General features: G+C 34.5%; 1 protein-coding gene and 1 long non-coding RNA gene across 6 annotated transcripts in view; one reads left to right on the top strand and one right to left on the bottom strand.

The window, feature by feature from the left end:
- On the bottom strand, nt 1-26087 carry LOC144235626 (uncharacterized). The gene is made up of 4 exons (XR_013336266.1): nt 25970-26087; nt 14647-14721; nt 4423-4449; nt 1-928 (listed from the first exon to the last, which is right to left on the bottom strand). It is a non-coding gene; the product is annotated as an uncharacterized LOC144235626 (long non-coding RNA).
- The window catches only part of MIA2 (MIA SH3 domain ER export factor 2), a 114096-nt gene that overhangs the window by 61243 nt on the left and 26586 nt on the right, over nt 1-26267 (top strand). For 3 of the 5 annotated variants that reach the window (XM_077769186.1, XM_077769188.1, XM_077769187.1), the window contains 11 exons: nt 3995-4117; nt 6156-6264; nt 7492-7538; nt 8755-8845; nt 11074-11212; nt 15445-15546; nt 16477-16537; nt 17311-17346; nt 21265-21332; nt 23135-23217; nt 24852-24980. In XM_077769186.1, coding sequence (XP_077625312.1) covers nt 3995-4117; nt 6156-6264; nt 7492-7538; nt 8755-8845; nt 11074-11212; nt 15445-15546; nt 16477-16537; nt 17311-17346; nt 21265-21332; nt 23135-23217; nt 24852-24980 — 988 coding nt within the window. The remainder of the gene's footprint in view (nt 1-3994; nt 4118-6155; nt 6265-7491; nt 7539-8754; nt 8846-11073; nt 11213-15444; nt 15547-16476; nt 16538-17310; nt 17347-21264; nt 21333-23134; nt 23218-24851; nt 24981-26267) is intronic. The other 2 variants (XM_077769190.1, XM_077769189.1) reach the window with 1 other exon arrangement.

Below are 26267 nucleotides of genomic sequence, written 5' to 3'. Positions count from 1 at the left end.
CTCATCCCAACAAGTGCCCTCCTCAAACCAGGGAAAATTTTAATAATCACAGCAAATAGCACTTGGTACCAACTCCTTAAAGCCAGACTGAAGGAAGGCAGGGAATATCCATGAGAATGATTGGCGCTGTGGGTTCAGGGCCTAAAGATAGAAGCCGTTCTGGTGCTTAGATCAAATGAGGATTTAGCTTTTACCCACTTCCTCCTTCATATGTAGAGATACTCCCATACACCCAAATATATTTACTATCTCACTGTTCTCCCAATACAGTTAAAATTTTTCCATGGGAAAATTTTTCATTTGGTTGCATTATTTACAGTTTTCTAAATGTTACAACTGAGCCACATGATGTGCTCTTACTACATGTTCTGTTTTACCCAACATTTTATTTGCTCTAGGGTTAGTAATTGTTTTGTTGCCTGTATACCTATCTGTAGATCTGTCTTCTGGAGATGCTGAATAACTTACGTATGCATTCAAGTGCTTTGTTAATCTACTAATTTTATTTTTTTCTTGAAGCAATCCTTCCTGAGGCCTTCCATCATCCTGGTCCAATAGGAACTTTTTCTCTAGGTCTGTTAATGCTTCTGTTGTCCTGAGATTTCACTTCACTCCCATCTATTCCCTTGTCTTTCTTCTGTGTTGGATCTTCTATTTCCTGTATCCAAGACTTGTTCTTTTGTGGTTAATTCTCTTGATTAGCTTCCTGAGAAATAGGTATAGCAGGTAGCTTTTAAAAACCTGGCATGCCTAAGAATGTCTTCTCTCAAGGTTGTTGACATTTTGGTTGGATATCTTCTGGATTGAAATAGTTTTTTTTCTTTGAAATTCTGAAATTGGCCCATTGTCTCCACTTTCCAGTATTGCTTTTGAGAAATCAGATGTGATTTGGATTACCGAATATTTTTGTGATCTGCTCTTTTCCTCCCTAGAAGATTTAAAATGTTTATTTTGAGAGAGGCAGAGAGAAAGGGAAAGAGAATCTCAAGCAGGCCTCATGGTCAGCATGGAGCCTGACATGGGGCTCAATTTCAAAACTGTGAGATCATGACCTAACTCAAAGTTGAATCCTATGGATGCTTAACCGACTGAGCCTCCCACCTGTTCCATCCCTGGAAGCTTTCATCTGGTATCTTTCATTGTTTCTAGTTCTCTGAAATGTCATGATAATGTATGAGTCTTTTTTCATTCTCTTAGTCTGGAAACTCTTGCTTTTGATTCAGTTCTGGGAAATTATTTCATGCTTTTTCTGTTTTTTTTTAACCCACTATAACTATGTAATCATATAAAGATGTCTTCTTGGGCTGCCTGGGTGGCTCAGTCTGTTGAGTGTCCAACTCTTGATTTTGGCTCAGGTCATGATCCCAAGGTCTTGGGATTGAGCCCCATCTCAGGCTCGGACTGAGTGAGAATGGAGTCTGCCTGAGACACTCTATCAGGCAGTCTGGTCTGTCTCTCTTTCTCTCTCTGCCCCTCCCCCACTTGTATGTGTGCACTCATGCACGAGCTTTCTCTCCCCACTCTCCACCAAAAGAAGATGTCCTTTTTGTTTTCTGTCTTTGCAAGTTTTGTTGGCTTATTCTGCATTTTTCAGTTGTAAGTGGCCTTTGTATTTTGCTTATGCCTTTTCTTAATTTATGGATGCCATGTCTTGTCTTGCTGAGGATATTATTATTATTATTTTCTTTTCTGAAGTGTTTTTCAGTTCTCTGAGTTGTTTTATACTTTGGGTTCCTTTATTTTCTGTTTTGCTCTATGTCTTTTATCTATGAGTTTCTTTTTTTTTTTCTTTTAATGTTTATTTTTGAGAGTGAGAGAGATACGGTGCAGGTGGGAGGGGCAGAGGGGGAAGGAGGAGAGACACAGAACCAAAGCAGGTTCCAGATTCTGAGTTGTCAGCACAGAGCCCAATGTGGGGCTTGAACCCACGGACTGTGAGATCATGACCTGAGCCAAAGTCAGACTCTTAACCCATTGAGCCACCCAAGCATCCCACTAAGAGTTTCATTTTAAAGTCAATTATTAGGTGATTCATGGCAGTCTGCCCATTTAATAGTGAAGCTCTTCATATCTAATTGGAAGCTCAGTGTGTGTTATCGGGAAACTCTTCTGTAGGGTAATTTGGCTAGGGTGTTTCATTGGAAGATCCTCAGTTGTTGGTATTTGAAGACCATTTTCCACGGGGATAATTCCTCCAGAGTTCCTGTTTGAGAGAGGTAAGCCTGTTTGCCAACAGTGAGATAAGCAGCTGAGACAGGCAGGGGTTGTTGGTGTGTCACTATCCAGTAACTCAGCTTTTACTTTATCCTTTGATGTTTTCAATATTTTACTCACACTTTAACCTGGGCCAGGTGTCCCAGAGTTTCATTTTCCACCTTTCCAGAAAATAACCTTCTAGGCATTTGCCAGACATATATATGTGTGCGTGTGTGTATGCATGTGTGTGTGCATGCATGCATGTGAGACATGTGGGTGAGTGGGAAGGATGGATGGAGAGTAAGCATGTATGTATGTGTATGTGCAGGGACTTTCTGTTTTTTTGTTTTTTGTTTTTTTACAAACTTTCAGTTAGTCTTCCTCTTTTTAGTCTCACTTAGATCTGTAGTATTAGTGCCTCCAACCAAATTCTAAGCACTTTGGGTTGTATTAAATTAACTGCATTTGGACTTTCCCATCTTCTATGTAGATTTCAGATTTGTCTGGTCTGCTGCATCTCTTACTATACTTGTATCTCTTTCTGCTTTCCACTTCTAGAATTCCCTTTTTCTTCATCACCTATTTTCTTTCTCCTTGTGGGTTTATGCTTCTTTTTCTTTTTAACCCCCTAAGTCTCTTAGTAGATTTATTCTTATCTTGGTAGATTTCAGGAGAAAGTGGTGGTAAACCCTGTGTTAAATTTGCTGTTATAATCAAAACTGGCCTTTTCTATCTTAAACATTTTTCACTTAGATTGTCTTACTCTTTACATCTGTTTCATCTAACTCCTTTTTAATCACTAAAGTTCTTGAAATAAACTATCCTATATTCACTGATGCCATATTCTAATAATATACTCCTTCTTTAACTTGTTAAGACTGCATGCTGGGTATGCAATTTCTTTACTAATTGACTAGAGTCCACTAATAACAAGAATCAAAATTTTTTCTTCAAAATCGTTTTTACTCTGTGTTCTCTCATTGTGTTATACATACATAGAAAAAGTTTAGTTTCTTGTGCTAGGAAAGATGCCTTAGTTTTGCAGAGAAATCCAATAATCACTGTTGGATAGAATAGAGATTTAAAGTTTTAATAAATTTGGACTTTTCATTCATAATATTTCATAAATGGTTCCAGATTAATGGTATTTCTGGAAGGTTAGTTAACTACAAAACAGCACATGACTTAAAAAACAAATTCTAGTACAAATAAGCTATGGCATGTAATATAGGATTTAAGGGATGGTAAGAAATGATCAAATCTAACATAAAGTATGTCTTAAAAAGCCTTTTATTTAAGAAATATTTGTTGTGTAAATCAATTGAACAATATTTAAGTGTTTCTTATTTTACATTATCCCTCTTGAAAGTTCTTTGAAAACAGAACTCCACCCTTCCTTCTCTTCTTTCCTCCTGCCCGACCCTCTTCTTCCCTTCTCAGCAACACATTGTGTCATATAACACCTATTAATGTTATATCTAGGGATGCCTGGGTGGCTCAGTTGGTTAAGTGTCTGACTTCAGCTCAGGTCATGATCTCCTGGTTCATGCATTCGAGCACATTGTCCTCTGTGCTGACAACTCAGAGCCTGGAGCCTGCTTTGGATTCTATGTCTCCCTTTCTCTGCTCCTCCCCCACTAGTATTCCTTCTCTCTCTGTCTTCCAAAAAATAAATAAATGTTAAAAAAATTAAAAATGATATATCTATATATAAATAAGTTCATCCACACATAAGTATGAAAAATGAGTTGCTTTTTTTTTTTTTTTTTTTTTTTTTTTGGTTGGGTTTGTATTTTAGCTTTTACAAGAAGCTGAAGAATGGAGAGAACAAGTGGATCAACTTAATAAACAGAAAATAACTTTTGAAGACTCCAAAGCATTAGCAGAACAAATTCTGTATGATAAAGAAAATCAAATCAAGGTAAATGTGCCTTCTGGTTTTAGTGACTGAGCCAGCTAGAATTTTATAGTAATTCTGAAATTTGAAAATTTATTTTTTTTGCAACTTTTACTTTTATAACTTATTTGATCAAGTTAGAGAATGTGTACTTCTTGGGCATTGATTTTCGTTTGTACTAGTATTATCATCTTGCTCCTAAATGCTCCTTGAAGACTTTTAGATTTGTAGCATATATATCAACATTCTGTGTGTCCTTTTTTTCCTTTCCTTTGTATTTTAGCCTAGGTATTGAGTGATGAAAAAAAGAAAAGAATAATGGATTTTACCTTTGCCTTTTAGACTGCCGTCTGTTTCTGTTGATAAAAAGAGGTTGGAAAGAATTTTAGAAATTGGAAAGATGAAGTTGTATGTATTGGCTGAATATCTGTAATACCTAGGTTAGCTGTTGTCAGTACTCCTCATGGAGATGAATACTTTTCAAAAAATAAGTCTAATTGAGACGACTCTAATAAGAATATAAAAACATTACTTTTAGGATTTTTTCACTTTTCCTTAAGCTTGTTTGCCCTTTCTACCCCATTTTCCTGTCTTCTCTTTTAAATCTTATGCTTTCAACCTGCAAAGATACTCAGGTGTGAGTATCAAGTAATAAGGTGTAAAACTAACATTCAGTAGTATATGCAGTGAAGTGAACATTGCCATCTTGAAACCTTTTTATGCTCTTAAGGTTGTTGCTACGAAGGTTTTGAAGATTCCAGCTTTAGTTTTATTTGTGATTTGGCATGTTCTTTCATTTTTTTTCACCTTAAACTTACTCTACTAAAGAACTTGAGATTCTTCCTAAACAGAACATGAATGAGATGCTAATCTCAAGCTATACTCAGAGTTTTAGGTCATGTTATTTGTGCCTGGAACTCTCAAGAGGGAGAGATTGAAGGGTAGAAATTACAGAGCAGAATGGGTTTTTAGATGTGTCCTTCTACAGAAATAGTCAGCATAGTCATTTCATTACTTATAGTGCTTAGGAAATCTTTCTTAATTCAAGAAGGTTAAAAAAGTACTATTGGAAAACCTTTAATGTACCAAGTCAGGTTCTGTTTTACAATTTTTTAAAAATCTCAGGTGAATTCCTCAGCTAGACATTTACTTGAATAAATCAAATCTGGGGAGCCTGGGTGGCTCAGTCAGTTAAGCGTCCAACTTCGGTGCAGGTCATGATCTCACGGTTCATGGGTTTGATCCCGTGTCAGGCTCTGTGCTCACAGCCAGCTCAGAGCCTGGAGTCTGTTTCAGAATTTGTGTCTCCCTCTCTCTCTGACCCTCACCTGCTCATGCTCTCTCTCTCTCTCTCTCTCTCTCAGAAATAAATAAAACATTAAAAAAATAAATCATATCTGTAAAATCTGTTATTTTTATTTTTTAATTTTTTTAATGTTTATTTTTGAGAGAGAGAGAGAGAGACAGTGAAAGAGAGAGAGACTGAGTGTGAGTGGGAGAGAGGCAGAGAAAGAGAGAGACACAGAATCCAAAGCAGGCTCCTGGCTCTGAGCTGTTAGCACAGAGCTTGATGTGGGGCTTGAAGTCACTTAACCGAGATCTTGACCTGAGCCATAGTTGGATGCTTAACTGATTGAGCCACCCAGGTGCCTGTGTTCTTTTTATATATCACATACCTCACTTGCAGATGTTTGACCGCACAAAAAATTTACTCTTATTTTAATGGCCACTGTTATTTGTGGTATGAAAGAATGTAATATAGTAAATATTCTGTTACTTTATAGTCATGCAATATATTTAGTAAAAATGGACCATTATCAAGTATTGGATTTGATTTAGGAATAATCAGTGTTGGTTTTTAACTTGCGTAGTTTAAGAGTCAATAAATATTACAGTTTTTCAGGGTATTTATCTTAATATCAGCTGGTGAATAAGAGGTCATGTACTGTTATCTGTGTAGATTGATTTTTCAACTATAACTACACATTCAGAAGTTGTAAATCAGTTAGCATAAGGCGTTATTACCTTCTCTCTCTTTTATCCCTCTTTACTAAATGTCAAGTCTCTGACTGAACGCTTGATAAAGATGAAAGATTGGGCTTCTGTGCTTGGAGAAGACCTAACAAATGATGATAATTTGGAATTGGAAATGAAGAGTGAATCAGAAAATGGTATGAAGTTGGGTATGAAGTCGTGATTCATCCTCTTTTGCTAAAATGATAAGTAGCCCTTGTGTTTTCTTTTAGTTTCCTATGTGTATCACGTTCTTTATACAATTCTAGTTTGGCACATCTTCTCCATTTGCCTCTAATACTCTGCCCCTGTCACACCATTCTTAATTGTTAAGGGTTAGTTGGAATATTGCTTTTTCAGTAAATCTTTCTCTGTCTCCTCAGGCAGACTTACAGCCTGTTTCCTGCCTGTGCTTTTTATATGTTGTTCAAATCTTTGTTATAGCAATTTTCACATTGCATCATAATCATTTCAGGGCCTGTTTCCCTGCCATGTCTGCTAATTGGGTTGGATGGTGGGTAGTTTGAAAAATGAGTGTTATACAGATGAATGCCTGAGGATACTTTGTATTAATTAGATGGCTCAGTACTTTAATCTTGGCCACCCCAAATTGTTATCATCACTGCTGGAAACTAAGGCAGGAGTTAGGTTCATTGTAGCTTTTCCCTATATTTTCAAATCAATTCCTTTGACTTGAAAAGAGAATTTTATGTTGACATAATTATAGATTCATTGGAATTTGCAAAAAGAGTACAGAAAGAAGTGTTTTATGCATCTTTCACTAGTTTCTCCCTGTGGTAGCTCTTCTGACTTCTGTGACCTTTCTCTTCTTTCTCTCTCTACTCCCTGCATAATTAACAAATGTATTAAGGAACAGAAGGTATGATTTAAAAAAAAAATTTCTTTGATGATAACATTAATGCATTGGATGAAAATTACATTCCCATACGGTTGGTTCTGTTTGTACTTTTTTATTTCTGCTTTGCTTTAAAAGAAGCAATTCTTTTTGTAATAGAAAATGCATGTTTGTTTAATGTTACTTTAATTTGGAGTATAATTCCACTTATATTTGGTATGCCTAAGGATCCCAAGAATAGTTGAGACTCTGTACTGTATTTGGGTGAATACCAAATTCTTGTTATAAACTTGTCCCTAGAGAGAGTTGTGAAGAATCTTGTTTGACGATATTATGGTACTTCCAGTGTTTTATTGTGTATCTTCTTGGGAGCATGTCCAAGGCCATTCTGCCTTATATCAAATTCTTTATTGTAGCAAGAAGAGAGATTATAAGGCTCTAGTTGCATGAACTAATAAAATCATCTGGATATCTGTTGTGGCATGGCACTATTTTCCCAATTTATTGTTGTTTTTATTTTTTACTATAGATAATCAACCGAAAGGAGCTTTGAAGAAACTGATTCATGCCGCTAAGGTTTGCATTACTATAGTAATATAAAGATAGAGAAATAGAATTTGGATTAAACCCATATGGCCTTAGTAACTGTTTTATAAAGTCCATTTTATAGTGATCCAAATTTTCCAAAGTGATCAGAATTTTCTTTATCAATTGCTTTTTTCTTTTTGATAATAACTTTAAAAATTTATAGTTAATTTTTATTTTATTTTATTTAAAATTTTTTTAATGTTTTATTTATTTCTGAGAGAGAGAGAAACAGCATGAGCTGGGGAGGGTCAGAGAGAGAGGGAGATACAAATTCTGAAACAGGGTCCAGGCTTTGAGCTGGCTGTCAGCACAGAGCCTGACGTAGGGCTCGGGGCTCGAACCCATGAACCGTGAGATCATGACCTGAGCCGAAGTTGGATGCTTAACCAACAGAGCCACCCAGGTGCCCATTGTTCATTTTATTTTTGAGAGAAAGAGAGAGAGAGAGAGAGAAAGAGAAAGAAACAGCATGAGCTAGGGAGGTTCAGAGAGAAAGGGAGACACAAATTCTGAAACAGACTCCAGGCTCTGAGCTGGCTGTCAGCACAGAGCCCCATGCGAGGCTCAAACCCAAGAACCCTGAGATCATGATCTGAGCCGAAGTCGGATGATTAACCAACTGAGCCACCCAGGTGCCCCCATAGTTAATTTTTAGAATTTATTATAATAAAAAAGTTTTAAGGTCTGCACTAATTTTTTTAGATGAAGAGTAAATGAAAAATGTTTAGTATATTTTCTTTCATTATTTCTGTCTAAGCATTCTTCTCTGGTCTCAGTATTTTCCTATTCCTGTTGCCCCATATCCTAATTTGAGATGTAAATACTATGTCCATTTTCTTCTGATGTATTTCTTTTGCATCACAGTAGTGGTATCTTGGTCTTTACTGATCTATGTGAAGTTGTGGTATTATAGTTTAAAGGTTACTTTAATTAAAACTTATGTGTTGAAGGTATATAGAATGAAAACAGCCACTTTTTAAGGATGTGCCATTGATCTTCTCTACCTGTCTTGACATTCCTGACTACTAACGACTTTGTTAACTTTTCAAGATATAAGCTACATTTTTGGTTAATGTATTCTAGGTGATAATTTTATCGAAGTGATAGAACTTTAAAGGTTGGAATGGTATATTGAGATTTTTTGTTTTTCCTTTTTTGGTATAATTGATTAATGTTGCTTTTTTCCTTTTCCCATTCTCCAAAGTTAAATGCATCTTTAAAAACCTTAGAAGGAGAAAGAAACCAAATTTACATTCAATTATCTGAAGTAGATAAGATAAAGGAAGAGCTTACAGGTAGGTTATCTATATACTTTTAAAGTCTTTCTAAATAAATACATCTCCTTATACAGAAAGGTACTAAAAAAAAACAAAAACAAAAAACAGAAAGGTACTATTAGTTGAATCAATTATGCAAAGGTCTGATTTGTTTTTTTGAATTTTACTTTTATTTCAAATTTGTGAAAAATTAGTACTGGAGTTTTTGTTGTTGGTAAAGCCCTATCAGTTTCTTCCATATCCATATGAAATAAAAATAATGAAATAGTTTATTTATTTATTTTGAGAGAGATAGGGAGATAATCCCAAGGAGGCTCTGCACTGTCAGTATAGGCTCGACTTAACCTGATCATTACCTCAGCCAAAACCAAAAGTCAGATGCTCAACTGACTGAGCCACCCAGGCACCCGTTCTCCAGTCTTAATGAAATTATTTAAAAAAACGTGTAAAACCATACTTACCTTTGAATTTTAATGTTGTATGTGTGATATGGTTTTAGATATTAAAAACTAGCAAATTAAAACTATTAACTTTTAAAAGATCATCCTTATGGGGTGCCTGGATTGCTCAGTCGGTTAAGCATCTGACATTGGCTCAGGTCATGATCTCATGGTTATCATGGTTCATGGGTTTGAGCCTGATGTGTTGACAACTTCAGGAGCCTGGAATCTGCTGAAGATTTTGTGTCTCCCTCTGTTTCTGCCCTTCCCCCGCTCACACTCTGTCTTTCTCAAAAATAAAAAATTTAAAATTAAAACATTAAAGAAAATAAAAGATCATCCCTATGATCCAGTTTTACCAGAGATGATATTCAGTGTTAATGTCTGTTAAGTGACTGTTTTTGGCAATGGCTTAAAGCCTAGGTCAACGGATTTCTTCTGATGTAGATTTAAAAATTTCTGTGGAAAGACAGGTGTGACATTAAAATCATTTAATGGTAGCATATTTATTTTAAACTATCCTTTTGATAGATATGTTTAATTAATAGATGTTTATATACCATTACAATAATTAGTATGCCATTACCTATGATTACTAAAATTTTAATGCTTGTTAGTATGATTTTGTGATTTGAAACAGAGTAAGTTTTATCTTGTATTAAGATTTGTGGTGGGGGTACCTGACTGACTCAGTCAGTAGAGCATGCAACTCTTAATCTCAGGTCATAGACATGGAGTCTACTTTAAAAAGAAAAAGGAAAGAAAAGAAAAAAGATTTGTGGTGATGATTCATACACGTTTTGGGATATGGCACCTCAGTCTTAGAGGAAGTCAGAGGTGGGGTTATGTTGGAAGAGACATGAGGTTTTAAAAACAACTGATGTACTAATTATATAGAACTCATTATTTAGAATTATTAATTTTTGTTTTTATAGATAGTTCTTTTAGGTGGGTTAGCAGTTAACGAGTTAAAACTGGTATTTTTCTCCCCAGTCTTGTCTTGTCTTTTTTTAATGTTCATTTATTTTTGAGAGAGAGAGAGAGAGAGAAACAGAGCATGAGTGAGGGAGGGACAGAGAGAGAGGGAGATACAGAATCCTAAGTGGATTTATTTATTTATTTTAAGAGGGAGAATTGTGGGGGACAAGGGAGAGAGGGAAAGAGAATCCCAAGCACCAAGGCCAATGTAGGTCTCGAACCCACAAACCAGCAGATTGTGATTTTAGCCGAAGTCTGACATTTAACTGACTGAACCATCCAGACACCTCTCTCCAATCTTACCTGGTTTAAGCTAACATGATTTTGTAACATTTCTTATCAGAAGATCCAAATTTCTGGCCTGAGCTATTCCATATATCAAAATTTTGCTTAAAAGGAGGTCTGGCTAGAAGTTATTAACTGGTAAACTTTTTACTAGATAAAAATAGGCAATATTCATCATGTGGAAGTAGTTCCATAGGAAATGTTTAACTAAAATATTTCCCTTCAGAACTCTCATCTCCATAACCTTCTTGAGAAATTCTACTGTTTTTTGGTTCCCTAACTGAAAATTAAATGCTAGAATTAGAATACTGAATGTTTTAGGAAATCTTGGCCTAATAAAAAAATTATAAAAGTTTATACAGTTCTTTAATTAAAATATTAAAAAGCATTTAGGTGAACAAAATACCTTATAAACTTTCTGTTCTTGTTGGAAAGAATTTATTAATAGCTTATTATTTTTGGTAATTTTTATCTTTATAAAATATGAATGTGCATCTCAAAATATTTACTCCATTAATTATGATTTTTAACAATTTTCTATAGAATGTATCAAAAATCTCCAGACTGAACAAGCGTCTTTGCAGTCAGAAAATACACAATTTGAAAGCGAGAATCAAAAGCTTCAGCAGAAACTTAAAGTAATGACTGAACTATATCAAGAAAATGAAATGACACTTCACAGGTAAAAAAAATTATGTTGATAACTCCACCATACAGCAAATAAAATCGTTTAAAAAATAGTGTATATTCAGCTTATGTGATATTCAAAGTGCTCAATTTATGATTAGGTAGTATTTCATCAGTTCATTTTTAAGAAAGTTACTTGATCTTGAAATACTTTTTGTTCTGAATCTGACCATTTTTCACTACCTTCCCTACTGGACCCTGATCTAAACCATCATCAGTTCGTGCATGGTTTACTGAAGCAGCCTCAGAAGCATCTGTTTACACTCGACCTCCTCCTGCACAGTTGTTTTCAGCTTTTCAGTGGCATGGCCCTTCTAAAACATACAGCATGGGTATTGTCAGTGTCTTATTTAAAAATTCCCCACTGCCTTCATATCACAGTAAGAATTTAATCCAAAGCTTTTATTTTTTTTTATTATTAAGAAAAATTTTTTTTTTTTAAGTTTATTTCTGAGAGAGAGAGAGACACTGTGAGCAGGGGAGGGTCAGAGATAGAGGGATACAAAGAATCTGAAGCTGGCTCCAGGCTCTGAGCTGGCTGTCAGCACAGAGCCTGATGCAGGGCTTGAACCCACGAACTGTGAGATCATGACGTGAGCCGAAGTCAGACACTTAACCGACTGAGCCACCCAGGCACCCCAATCTAAAGCTTTTAGATGACCTACAAGACTCTGTAAGATCTGACCTCTGGCTACCTCTTTTTATTTATTTATTTAGTTTTGCTCTCTATCTCTTTAATTTTAGCTTATTCATTTCCTTTTTCTTCCTTACCCTCCAGCCACCTTGGCCTTGATGACTGTTAGTATGCCAAGCACATCTGTACCCCAGAACCTTTTGTGCTTGCTCCTTCCTCCCTGGACTGGTGTTCTCCTGTATAAGGTTGAATCCTTCATTTCATTTGGATCTAGGTTCAGATGTTGCCTCAGACACTCCTGGATACCCTAAGATAATACCTGCAGTTCCTTTATCCCTTATCTTGCTTTATTTTTCTTCATAGCCCTTATGGTCCTCTGATGATTGATTGGCTTTTTTCCTCCCAACATTATATGTAAACTCCACGAGAGAATTACTTTATATTTTTCTTCGGGATTTATAGTGCCTAATTTTATGTCTGGCACGTGGTAGTTATTCAGTAAATAGTTGAATATATGAATAAATATGTTTAGTACCTTTATATATTGGATTGAAAGATTCTGTGCATGTGTATACTGATCCCTAAATACATAGATACACAGAAGACTGTTAAGATATCCATCTGGAGATTCCATATTTTTAATACCACTATAGGACATATTTTTCATCATAAAAAGAAATAAAATGTTACTTGATTTAGTTAATGTGACTTGAAGCCCCTTTAATGAAAGTTATTATAGTTGATCTCATTATGTATAGATTCTGTATTTGCAAATTTGCCTACTTGTGAAAACTTTTTATTATTTATATTTATTATTATAGCATGCTTGTGTGCATGTGCACATGGCGGGTAGGAAGAGGGAGAGGGAAGGACTCTCAAGCAGGCTGCATGACCAGCACAAAGCCTGACTCAGGACTCAGTCTCTTGACCACGAATGAGATCATGACCTGAGCTGAAATCAAGAGTCGGGCACTTAACCAAGCCACTCAGGTGGTCTGTGAAAACTTACTTTTAATTTTTTTTTAGATTTATTGTTGAGAGAGAGAGAATGAGAGAGAGAGTGAGCGAGCAGAGAAGGGGCAGAGAGAGAGGGAGACACAGAATCCAAAGCAGACTCCAGGCTTTGAGCTGTCAGCACAGAGCCTGATGCAGGTCTCAAGCTCACGAGCCATGCGATCATGACCTGAGCCAATGAAAACTTCTTTTTATCCTAAAACCAGTACTCTGGAGCTTTAGTGGTCATTCTCAGACATGCATAGAATGGCAAAAAAGTGTATGTTCCCAGTCTTCCTTATTTCAGCTTTCATTTTTGTAAACAAGTGTCCTTTTTGTACTATATGTAGTGACACATTTTTGTGTTTTTTGTTGGTGATTTAGCTGTTTTATTTTATTTATTTAATTTTTTTTATTTAGCTGTTTTAAAATCATCCCCAGGTAAAGTGCTGAAATGCTATTTCGTGTTCCTGAGTGCAAGAAGGCTGTGGTGTGTCTTCTAGAGAAAGTAAATGTGTCAGAGAAGCTATGTTCCACAGGGGTTATAATGCTGTTGGATGTGAGTTCATTAGTATGAACCAACAATATATGTTAAATAAGGTATCTTTAAACTGAAAAACAGAAAACAGGGTTATGTATTGATGGGTTGATGAAAATGCTGTGAATAGAGAACACAGAAACCTAACTCTGTTTCCTTTAAGAGCAGTGCTTCTACATTTGCCAATTTAGGATTTGGGTGACTTTCTAGAACATAAGTAGTGGGAATGAGATTCTGTTTTATATATTTGGAAACTGGTAGAAAATACCAACATTGCGTTGCCATCAAGATGATGGGGGATTTGTAAAACTCTGTCATTGCCAGCCTGTATACTTGAATTATTCTTTGGAATCCATTGAAAAATTAAAAACTTGCTGTTCATCATGGACGTCTGGGCCACTTGGGACTGCCCAGGATAGGAAAGAGAAATAAACTTGACTAAATGGAAGAGCTATAGAGTGGATGACTCATGGCTTCTTTCAGTAAACTTAGGAGTAGACCCTTCTTTTTAGGTTAGGATGAAAGATATAATGAGTAAAATTTGGACATAAAGGGGGTTATTTTGAGGTGAAAGGAGTACTTTTGAGTATATATTCTGAATAAAATAAAGATAAATGGTTGATGATAGAATTCTGATGAGGAATATTTAAAATTTCAAAAGAAAAAAAGGCGTCTGTAGATACTTGAGAGCAAGGATGGGAAACTGAATAAAATCCTGGCTCTGTGTGTGCTGTTCAGATTGTGATTTCATCAGTTCATTAATTTGAAACGTCTTGAATTTCCCAAAGTACCATGTATTCCATTCTTATATTTAAAGTAAAACATTCATCACTCAAATATTGGAGAGAAGTGAAATAGTATAACATACAAGTTTGATATGTTGTTTTAGATCCGTGAAGTAAGATACGATTATTTTTTGACTGCATCATCACGCTTATTTTATAATGCCATTTCCATCATTAATGAATCTACCCAAGTTCAAGGGGAAGGTTCATAGACTTTATTTCTCTTCTGGCCATTTTTTAATCTAGGGTTTATAAAAACAGACTTCCTTCCATGTCCAAGCCCATTATACTTTCATGCTTTTTCTGAGGAGATGACTTATTTTCTTTGAACCGTATGAAACGTTTGACCTAGGGAGTACTTTCTTAGCAACTGGTAATATAGTTTACGGAATATAAAACATTTACTGCTACCCTGTAGGATTTCTTCAGTAGTTTGTCATGTCCCTCCCCAAAGTTCATGAAGAAGGGGAGATACTCACATTTAGGACTCCAAATGTGTTTTCTTGTGGTGTTCAGTAAGCATTTCTTGAAGGACCAGTGTTACTGGTGATACCCTGTGAAACAACATGGAGAATAGAGTATAATGGAGTCACTACTTGCTAGCTCTGTGCCTAGCTTCACTTATTTAGTTTTTCTGTGCTTCCTTTCCCTTCTTCTAGAGCTGTTGTGATAATTACATAGGGCAATAATACATGTAAAAGTCTAAGAACAATTTCTGGCACATGCTAGTGACTCAGTAAGTTAGCTGTTTTCATTAAAAGAACTAGAAGTCATAAGTAGGACTACTAGAACTACTTTTATTTACTTTGAATCCATTGTAAGGTTTTTCTTTTTTAAATGTGTATGAACTGTCCTAGAAGCCTAATCACTATGCTAACAGCTTAACCAATTTGAAAATTATTGAAATTCAGTTCATTACTTGGTGACTTCTTGTCTAATAAATGTAATGCTCGTTTGTACAAGAAGGGTTGATAAGTAATATGTAGTCATGATAGCTTTTACCAGTATTTACCTTTGATCTTATTTTAATGATAAAAGTCTTATAGAAAACCCATGAATCTTTTATGTTAATAGTACTATATTAGACAAGAAGGTTTTATATTAAGTTCCATACCAGGAATATTTACACAGCTACCTTTTTTTTCTTGCATGTGATGTTTTTAGAGGTATTATGCAAATTGTTTTATGGGAAGCACAAGTTATGATATTATTAAAAAGATACAATTGATTATCTTACCACATACAGTAAAAAAAAACAAACCACTTTTTGTTTCAAGGAAATTAACAGTTGAGGAAAATTACCGATTAGAGAAAGAGGAGAAACTTTCCAAAGCAGATGAAAAGATCAGTCATGCAGCTGAAGAACTGGAGACCTATAGGTATTGAATATTTTTTACTCCTTTCTTTTTGAGGTGGGGAAGGTATCCAAAAACCTAATAACAGGAAAAATAATAAAGCAGCCCCCAAAATAAACCCAAGATATTTGTCTTTATTTTTCATTTGGCTGTCTTGCTGTATCACTCAATTATACAGAAAATATAAAAAGGAAAAATGTTTTCTTTTCAGTGTACATGATTTTAAATCTCTCAAGATACTAAAATAGGGAAATCCTATTTTATGTTAATGTCAGAAGATTTTTGAATGGTCATTAATTTCAAAGTTTTTCCTCTTTGGTTCTAATGGGGAAGAATACATACAATATTAATTTGAGAAGTATGCCTCACAAAGAGTGAGTCATTTCTGAAGAAGTGTTGACAAGTCTAGTTTTTCCTTTGGTTCATTTGTCATTAGTTTCGTGGAAATAATAAAATACCTAGAGAAAATAAGGGGCAAGATTTAGCGGTATCCCAAATAGTTGTGATATTTCATTTTACATTAGGAAGAGTAAACTTGGATTTTATCCAAAAGAAGAAATTATCTTATTAGTCGTATAAAGGTAGTAAGTAACATTTTATTTCACATAACTTGTTAATTTCCTAGAATTCTGTTAAGATTATAGACATCTGAATAATTCTTCCAAGTTCATGCTTCTTAAAAATAAAAACAAACCAGTATACCATATAAATCTTTGCATAACCTGTGGTTTTAGGTAAACCCAAGCAGTAGTATCTTAAAGCATAATTAATATTAAAATTATATTAGGAAAAATATACTACTTTAGAACCTCTTAAAGATGATTAGTGTGGAGTTCTGGAGTTATTTTTACGTTAAACAAAGCACTCCAGGTGTTTAATTAATATTTTCAGTAGATCTAGTGTGTTCTGTCATTTCTTAGTACATGTTAATAGTAGAATGATTATTCCTTGTAGAAAGCGAGCCAAAGATCTTGAAGAAGAATTGGAGAGAACCATTCATTCTTATCAAGGGCAGGTATATGTGTGTGCATATGTGTGTGTGTGTGTGTGTGTGTGTGTGTAAATTAGAATAATTCTGATTTGTTTGAATTGGTATCTCTGTTTTGATGCAGGAGTGTAGTTACTTGATAGTGTACCTCCTCTCTTGAGGTTTTGCGTGTGGGTGTGGAACATTTATAGGGAGCCAAATATTCTGGAATAAAGTACCTTGTTTATTTATTATTATTAAAAAAATATTTTTGGGGAGAGCACAAGCAGAGGAGGGGGATAGGGAGGGGGGCAGAGGATCTGAAGCCAGCTCTGTGCTGACAGGCTGATAGCAGCCAACCCAATGTGGGGCTCAAACTCACGAATCATGAGATCATGACCTGAGCCAAAGTCAGACAGTCAACTGACCGAGACACCCAGGTGTCCCAAAAGACCTTGTTTAAAATTGCCATGTTTCCTGCTTCTTTGGGAATGTGGATTAAATAAATAAACAAACATATTGACATTGGAGTTTCATACTCAACTTGGCCTAATTATCTCTTAGTCAGCAACTCATTGTAGTTCATTATTGCATAAAACAGAAATATACTAGGCAAAAATTGTCTTTTTTTTTCTTACATTCAGTTTTTCTTTTAAAATGATAGAATAGATGATGTATATATGAAAATTTGCTTTAAAAATGTTAATGACTTTCAGAGATGCTTGAGTTATGAGTTTATGAGTTGTGTACTAAATCATAGTGGTAGTGTGAGATGTTTTACTTAAGAAAATCAGTAGTATTTTAATGAATTTCTTTTTCAGATTATCTCCCATGAGAAAAAAGCACATGATAATTGGGTAAGTATTAAGTTCTCTTTGTCAGATTATTCTTTTTTCTAATTTAAATGAACAGTTTAAAAGGTACCCTTTCACACCAAAAATTAAGGTAGTCTTAAATCAGTTTATTTTAATTTTGCTAGTAGTGAAATTATGTTCTTTATGAACTGAATACTTGGTTATAACAGTTATTTACAAAATTTGATTTTTACTTTGCAAGGAGGTTATACTCGCTTTGGGGGAGGTGATGTAGTGTTCACGGATTGTTTGAGAGCACTGGATTGCCACTAATTACTTGTGGGCAACTGACTTAAAATTACTGGGCCTGTTTAACTCATCTGTAAAACAACAGATTGAACTAAGTGATATTGAAAGCCTCTTCTAGTTGTAAAAGCTGTACAATTCAGTTATCTGATTCTCAGTGTTGAATTACTTAATACACATCAAGTAAAAGATCATCATGGGAAGTGGCATGTCAGTGCGTCAGAAGAACTATATAAGGAAATGTTAAGGATGTGCCTTTTGACTTATTGTGAGAATGATCCATCTAATATGTAGAACTGTTGTAATAGCTGCCTTCAGTGGACTTGTTCCTAAGAGCCTTCAAGTGGAGACAGTTTGCCCAGTGGGTGAACACATGGGGTCCGGAGTCAGTCAGTTTTGGTTGTTATCGTGGTTCCATCACCTGTAACAACAACAGTTATTGTTTCCTTACCTATAAGACAGACATATCAATAGTACCTATTTTATAGAGTTATAGTGATGAATAAATAACTCCTGTAAGGCTGTTGTCCAGTTGCCTGACACATAGAATGCACTCAGTGTATGTTAACTGTTATTAGACTCTTGTTACACTGAAGCTTGGGAGATATTTCTTAGTGGTGGATGTTTCTTTGAGTGGAGATTCCGGCATAGGTTGAGAAATTAAACGTGTTGAATGTCAAAGCTTTGCCTGTTTCTCAGACTGTGTTGAGGGCTCAAGTGAAGATTTGTTAATGAATTAGTCTGGGCTTGGAGATGAATTTAGTTTTCTTCACCATTCCCCACCAAAGTCAGTATACTAAGATGAAGATTATTTTTTAATGATGAGAGGAATTGATGTTTGTTAATCTCTTAATGTGAAAGGCATTATACTTAAAGGCATTTTGTGTATATTACTCATTTAATCCACGTAGCAACTCTATAAAATAGGTATTATAACTTAACTTTTACAGATGGGGAAATAGCCCAAGGTCACATGATCAAAGAATGAAGAGTAGAAATTGAAATTCTGACTTTTTAGATTCTAAATCTGTGGTATTTCTGTTACTGTACATTGAATTTCTTGTTTAGTAAATAATGACATTGACGTTATGTTAAAACATGTAAAAAATACCCTTAATGTCTCAAAATGAAGATTTTTTTAGCTTTTATAAAAGTTTGTTCAGTGAGTAATATATACTCACTGAATAAAAAGTTCAGACTGTATAGAAAGTATGTACAAAAAAATAATCAGCAATATCAGTTTCATTTACTCTCTGCTTTAAAAAGTATAGACATAAATCACATATATATTAAAAAAATGAAATTATACTATATAGTAGCGTTTTTATGTTCTTGCTTTCTTAATATATTGCAGACATTTTTCTATGAATGTTTTATAATTTATATAAACCTTTCCCATTTGATAAATATTTAGTTTCTACTTTTTTACCGTTATCAATAATTTTATAGTTTTGGATGTTACGTTTTCCTTTGAGCATTTCTTTGCTGCATCCTATTACAGTTAATCTTTTCTTCCTTTGAACTCCTATAATACTTTGTTTTTATGTGTTCTGAGACAAGTACAATAGTTGTACTCTTAAGATAGGGACTATTTCTTTTTCTTTAATGCCAGTACTTAATAGAATGCTTTTTTGCATATTGTGAGTAATATCTGAATACAGTGTGGTCATTCACTGAAATTTTAGTTTTACTTAACCTTTAAAGTGTAAGCTTTTTAAAAGCCTGTACTCATTTAGCATCTCTTTATTCTTATATATTTTTTGTAGATTTATCTTTAATATTGATAGCACTATAATCATAGTAGCATTTACTATTTTTGACTTAGTAACTTTGCATTGTTTTGTGTCCTATAATTAAGAGTAAATATGTAATACTATACTGTGTAGAAAACATTTAGAAGTAGTTTTGTTTCTCTGTTATTAAAATGCATTGTTAAATGAATGAATTGGTATTTTATTAACTAAAATTGTTATGGTGTTATGCTTTTTTTATGTACAAAATTATATCGTTATATACTAGAAAATGATTTACAATGGAATCTTTCCGATAATGAGCGCTAAAATATGGTTAAGCTGTGTTTTTGTGTGTGTGTGTGTGTGTGTGTGTGTGTGTGTGAGTATGTATTTAATGTACTTTATTCTTTGGCCAGTTAAAGTCAATTGTAAGATGTAGTTCATGATTTTAAGTGAAAACATTTGATAGCATAGTTCTTTTAACTTGTAAAGAGTTATGGTTCTAGGTTGAGTTATTTGCTATGGTAGGATAGATATGTTTGCCCTAGTGGATTGCATTACTTGGCCAGGTCTGATGCTCCATACACTGCTGCTGTTAACCTGGAGAGTTCACAGTATGACTGGAAAACATGTAGTATTCCATACAAATTTTTTTTTTTTTTTAATTTTTTTTTTTAATGCTTTATTTATTTCTAGGAAAGAGAGACAGAGAGACAGCGTGAGCAGGGGAGGGTCAGAGAGAGAGGGAGTCACAGACTCTGAAACAGGCTCCAGGCTCTGAGCTGGCAGTCAGCACAGAGCCCGACGCGGGGCTCGAACCCACAAACCGCGAGATCATGACCTAAGTGAAAGTCTGACGTTTAACCGACTAAGCCACCCAGGCGCCCCATATTCCATACAAATTTAACCTTTGCCCACAAACTATTTAGGAATATTGTATGCTCTTGGTGTTTATTATAGTGTAAGTTTTTTTCCTATAGCATACATACTCTGATTTTCTTAAAAAATTTTTTTAAGTTTATTTATTTGTTTTTGAGAGAGAGTGCTTGTGCATGGGTGGTAGAGGAGCAGAGAGAGAGGGAAAGGATCCCAAGCAGGCGTTGTGATGTCCACGCAGAGCCTGACACAGTGCTGGATCTCATAAACTGTGAGATCATGACCTGAGCTGAAATCAAGAGTCAGAGAGATGCTTAACCAACTGAACCACCCAGTCACCCTTAGTCTTTTATTAAAGTATCACTAAACCAATGTAGAAGATTATGGGAATATGATCTTAATAGTGCTGTGTGCTTAACAAACAGGCTGCATGCTTTGGTTTTATTCAGCCATTAAAAAAAAATGGCCTGTACAGGCATATTGTGAAATTGTATTAGACCTTTATGGTTTCCCAGAATTATAGTGATTTCTCTAGAGTTGGCTGTCTTGTTTTATAGACAGCATACCTATGCATAATGATTCTTAGTCTCCATTCCCATCTCCCTAAGCTTGGGTTCTCTTACATTGCTTCAGTCATGTTATTTGGATATCGACAGCACCAAATAGTGCTAATTGTTTTAAAAAAATTTTTTTTAAGTGTTTTATTTATTTCTGAGAGAGAGAGAAAGAGACAGTGTGAGCAGGGGAGGGTCAGAGAGAGAAAGTGACACAAAATCCGAAGCAGGCTCCAGGCTCTGAGCTAGCTTTCAGCACATTGCCTGACACGTCTAGATAAAAGCATTCATTGGCAAGTACACGATCAAACTCCAGCCTTGACTCATGTCTTCTGGTTGTAGGAAACTCATTTCCTTTTAAAAAAATTCCCTAAAAGTGTTTTACATTGAGTTTATCGAAATGCATACTAATATGATGGTGGTATTTATGAATGCTTATCTTCTGTTTTACTTTCGTATAAGAATTGTTTTAAAATGTATTTAAAAAAATAAAATGTATTGTTTGCTTTAAGTTGGCAGCTCGGACTGCTGAAAGAAATCTCAATGATTTAAGGAAAGAAAATGCTCTTAATAGACAAAAGTAAGTATCTTGGGAACACTTTAAGCTTTAGTTATTACTTTATTTTTAATTGTATTTTATTATATAATTTTTTTATAGGGATAAATAAAATCGTGAATTCAGCATATCTTTTGGTAAAATATTTATTTTATTGCAAGGTGCTAGATTTTTTGTTTGAAACATTTGTCTTAGAGAGGTTACTTTAACAAAAGTAGATTGTTTATATGTTTTTCTGTAAAAAAAACATAACTTAGGGGCGCCTGGGTGGCTTAGTCGGTTAAGCATCCGAGTTTTCGCTTAGGTCATGATCTCGCGGTTCGTGGGTTCGAGCCCAGCGTTGGGCTCTGTGCTGACTTCCAGCTCAGAGCCTGGAGCCTTTTTCAGATTCTGTGTCTCCCTCTCTCTCTGACCCTCCCCTGCTCGCGCTGTCTCTCTCTCTCCTAGAAATAAATAAATAAATAAAAGCATTAAAAAAATTAACAACAAAAAAAGCATAACTTAAAAACATTTTTTAAAAAATGTCTATTTGAGAGAGAGCATGGGCAAATAGAGAGAGTGGAGAGAGAGAGAGAGAGAGAGAGAGAGAGAGAGAAAGAGAGAGAGGAAAACCCAAGCAGCTGTGCAGAGCCCAGCGTGGTGCTCGATCTCATGAACTATGAGATCATGACCTCAGCTGAAATCAAGAGTTGCCCACTTAACCAACTGAGCCACCCAGGCACCGCACCCTGCACTCCCCAATTTTTTTTTTAAACTAGAGTAGGAAGAAGACAGTTACAAGGGATGGAAAGAGAAAAGACAGATCTCTGATGTAGTAATTCTCAGAATACTGGCATCATTTAGTAGATATGGGTAGAATACATTTTTATTATTTCTCTCATTCTCTGATTTTATTGTATTGGGTGACATTGCCATACAATAATAAGATGAAAGAGAGAATGAAAGTTTACAGTATATAATCAAAGGAAAGAATAAATGCTTTTCTAGGAGCAGATGTCTCTTCCCAGGTATTATAATTTCTTGCCAGAATGAACTATTAAGATTGACCAATGATAGTGTAGTCTTTTTGCTGGTCTTTTCTACTTTGAAATTAAAACTACATGATTAGCTGTTTTATTTCAGATCTGATGGTCAAGAACTAGAAATAAGATTTCTTTTAAAATGTCACAATTTTAAGATAAAAGGTTTAGGAATAAAATAGTAGGATTAGTTCACTGGATTCCTATTTTATGTTGTGATTGGAATCTTGTGGGTAACATTACAATGGAAAGCAGACATGATGCAGAGCTAGGAGCCCTGTGTTTTAATCCTGGCACTTTAATTTTGAATAAATCGAGTAAATTTTTAGCTCAGTTTCCTTACTTGTAAAATGATACATTAGAACTGATTGACCTTGGAAAGTCCTGCTATTTCTAAAATTTGGGTTCTGTGTAATATTATTCACTGAAGTCTAGTTTTGAAAACAGAACAAAACAGTGATTTCAACCTCAGCAAAACATCACTATCACTAGGCAAAAAGAAACCTGTTACCTCAAAATAAGTACTGGGGTTATAGAAAGGTGTTTCGGTCAGACTGTTTGTTTATTTTGTTTTCTTTCTTAATTTTAATTCCAGTGTAGTTAATACACAGTGTTACATTTCAAGTGTATGATACAGTGATTCAACAATTCCATATATTACTGGTCAGAATAATTTTAAAAGATTTGTTTCTTCTATGAAGATATTGAGATAGTAAAGAGTTCCTTGTACTTGGAAGAGGCATTTTTCTTGAAATGTGGGTGCTTTTCTTGGATGAGTACTTAGAGATGTTTGTCCTTTATTTGCAGATTAACGGAAACAGAGTTTAAGTTTGAACTTTTAGAGAAAGATCCTTATGCACTTGATGTTCCAAATACAGCATTTGGCAGAGGTAGTCTTTTTTTTTTTTAACCCTCATTTAAAATGCATAATATATGTATTTTAATATATGTATATATATATTGCACATATCTTTTATATTAGTGTAAATTAATACTATTATTTATATATATTTTAGATTTNTCTGATTTCTTTCAGAATCTCCCAGGTTCCTGAGTTTTGTTACTCTGGCAATAATGTAAATAATTGCTGCCTTTATTTCTTAGTGAGCTTTTGTAAGATTATGTATATTTAGCACATTGATATCTCTGAAAAGCAAAGTGAATGGCACATAGTAACATACTCAATAATTATTTATTGGGAGAATGAGAAAGGAGTGCTTAAATGGAATAACATTGTGGCTGTTTACATATCTACTACTCATTGGGATTTGCTTGAATTATAAAAATAAGAATTTAAACAGTTTTTAATAATTTAAAAGTATTGATTAAGAAGGTGAGAAGACATTAATAATCTGAGCTTTGATTGCTTTAATTACCTCCAAGAGAGGACCAGGTCTTTGGATGGTATATTTAATACTTTTATCTATTCATTAATGAGTTAGCATCTTTAATGATCTCATACTGTTCCAAATAGTTTAAAATTTTCAGAAAAATTTTCAGTTGAATTGGAATTAAGCATCTAAGGCAGTAGAAATAAACCTAACTTTACATAGGCTTTTTATTGACCATTTAAAAGTTATAAAAATCACTTTTGAGAGTCTTAAGTTCATTAAAATGAAAGTTTGTTTTTACATTAAAAAATAGCAAATTATTATTAATTTCAAATAGTAATGAAGTCTGGAGTTGGGGGGCAGTTATACAGAAGTAATTCTTGACAGAACCCAATGTAGAAGTCTTGGAAAGATTAAATAATGCTTTGATCTTTTGATGTAACTGCATTTGACCATTATATAAGCTACATAATAAAATTTAACATGTTTAAAAAGTATTATCTTGGTGGCATTTAAGTTTGCTTTTTGATGTTGATTTTTGATCTTTTGAAGCATAATCATTACTTGGGAGTGGTGAAGTTTGTAAAATGATAGGGCTCTTGGTTATATGGTTTAGAAAGTGATTTATTTGATAAGTATATGTAAACTGAATTTTCAGTAGTAATGAATCAAAAGTTTTTTTCTGCTGCTTCCCAGGATTTTGCCTTTCTATTTTCAAAATCTGAGCTTTACTCAAATAATTCATGGCCCAACATGGCCCAGCCTATCTGGCCCTAATTTATTTAAACTGAGTCCTTCCATAGTACAACTTTCACCAGCTGAAATGTCTGGAAGCATACTGCCATTAAAAGCAAAACCAAGCAAACTTCATGGCCCCCAAATCCTCTTATAGTTCTAAAATATCACCAGTATCCATTGCTTAATATTATATGGTTACTTAAGTGTATTAGTTAACAAGAGGATAATGTTTGTATTGACTACAGTGTCCATTAGTAGACAGACTTTAAATCACAGGGTTCCATATTTAATTCTATCCCGTATTAATAAAACCGAGGACATGCTAAGTGTTTAGGATGTGGATTAAACTTAAATTGACAATAGGGTGACCTGATGGAAACTGTTGAATGGGATTCTAATCTATAGTGTAGCTAACTGAAACTATGAATTTAAATATGCTGTTTTAATTATTCCAGAGCATTCCCCATATGGTCCCTCACCATTGGGTCGACCTTCATCTGAAACGAGAGCTTTTCTCTCCCCTCCAACTTTGTTGGAGGGTCCACTCAGACTCTCACCTTTGCTTCCAGGGGGAGGAGGAAGAGGTATATTGTTTAAACATCTTTATTACTCTAGATTTCTTCCTTACTTTATATTTTCATCTCAACTTATTTTTAAAATGATCTTTAAAATAAATCTTTGAAAAATACAGGCATTCCTTGCACTTATTGTGGGTTTTTTTTGTTTGGACAAGGAGTTCTATGACATGTAATTTTAATATATATATTTCTCTTAGAAACAGAGTTATAATAGATTACTTTTTGGTCAAGCACTTAATCTTTTTAGATCATTTGACTTCCTAAAAACTATATATTATACTACATAATATAACACTTTATAAAGAATACATAAGATATGATAATGATATAACCTAGCATAAAATTCTACTTTAACAAAACATTATTAGAATGTAGAATTTCTAAAATCTTTTTTTACTTCATTATCATGATCTTCTTATTTTAGAAGATCAGAAAGTGAAAGAAAGAACCTTCTTTTTCGAGTGGAGTAATTCAGAAGTGCTATCTTGTAGGCAGAGTATTGATGGGAGCCTTAAGGGAGACAGAAATGATTTTTAATACTTTGAGAAACTGACCCAAGATTGCTTTGTTACCCTGAATGGTCTTTTGCAAATTTTAGCAGCAACTTCAAGCCAATGCATTAGCTCTTGGTGTTTCTCCATTTACTTCATCAGCACTCATCCTGGTGTTACCTGTGTACCTGGAATTTTGCTCTTTTGATTTCTCACCACACTTTGTCAAGTTGCTTTAAAATTTTCCCTTGAACTGTGACAAAATTAAAAGGTAAATAGCACTGTTCATTCCTAAGTCAAAAGTCTTAGGTTTTTAGCCCCAAATCTGTGTTGTATAAGAGCTAATAGCATTCTTTATCAGGATTGTGTATCCATTCCCCCCTTTTTATTTGTGAATCTAGCATAATAAATCTGAGGTAGGAACAGAAAGTAATGAGACTAAGTAGAAACACCAAACTAAACCCAACTTCTCACAGCTCATATACTCAAATGGATACTACTTACCAAATTAGTCTCTTAAGGATGCTGTACTGCTGTGTTGAAACTGCCATTATTTTAAATATTTTTTGAGCTTGCTCTTTGGGATTGCTTTCAAAGAATGAGAAGATAAAATTTCTGTGGGTAATGGGATATTCTCCCTTTGCCCATTTCCTGTTTACATCTTATCCTCAGTTTGGTACACTCACATCAGTCCCTCCCACTTCCCAGTCCCACTGCTGATTGGACCCACAGCCTGGGGATATTTCGAAGAGAACCTTTGCTTGTGTTGGCTTTGAACTGAAAACTCCTAGGGAAAGAGTGA

The sequence above is a fragment of the Crocuta crocuta genome, unplaced genomic scaffold (genome assembly GCF_008692635.1).
Source record: "Crocuta crocuta isolate KB4526 unplaced genomic scaffold, BGI_CrCroc_1.0 scaffold65, whole genome shotgun sequence".
Taxonomy (NCBI): domain Eukaryota; kingdom Metazoa; phylum Chordata; class Mammalia; order Carnivora; family Hyaenidae; genus Crocuta; species Crocuta crocuta.
This window is presented reverse-complemented; position numbering and strand designations above follow the sequence as displayed.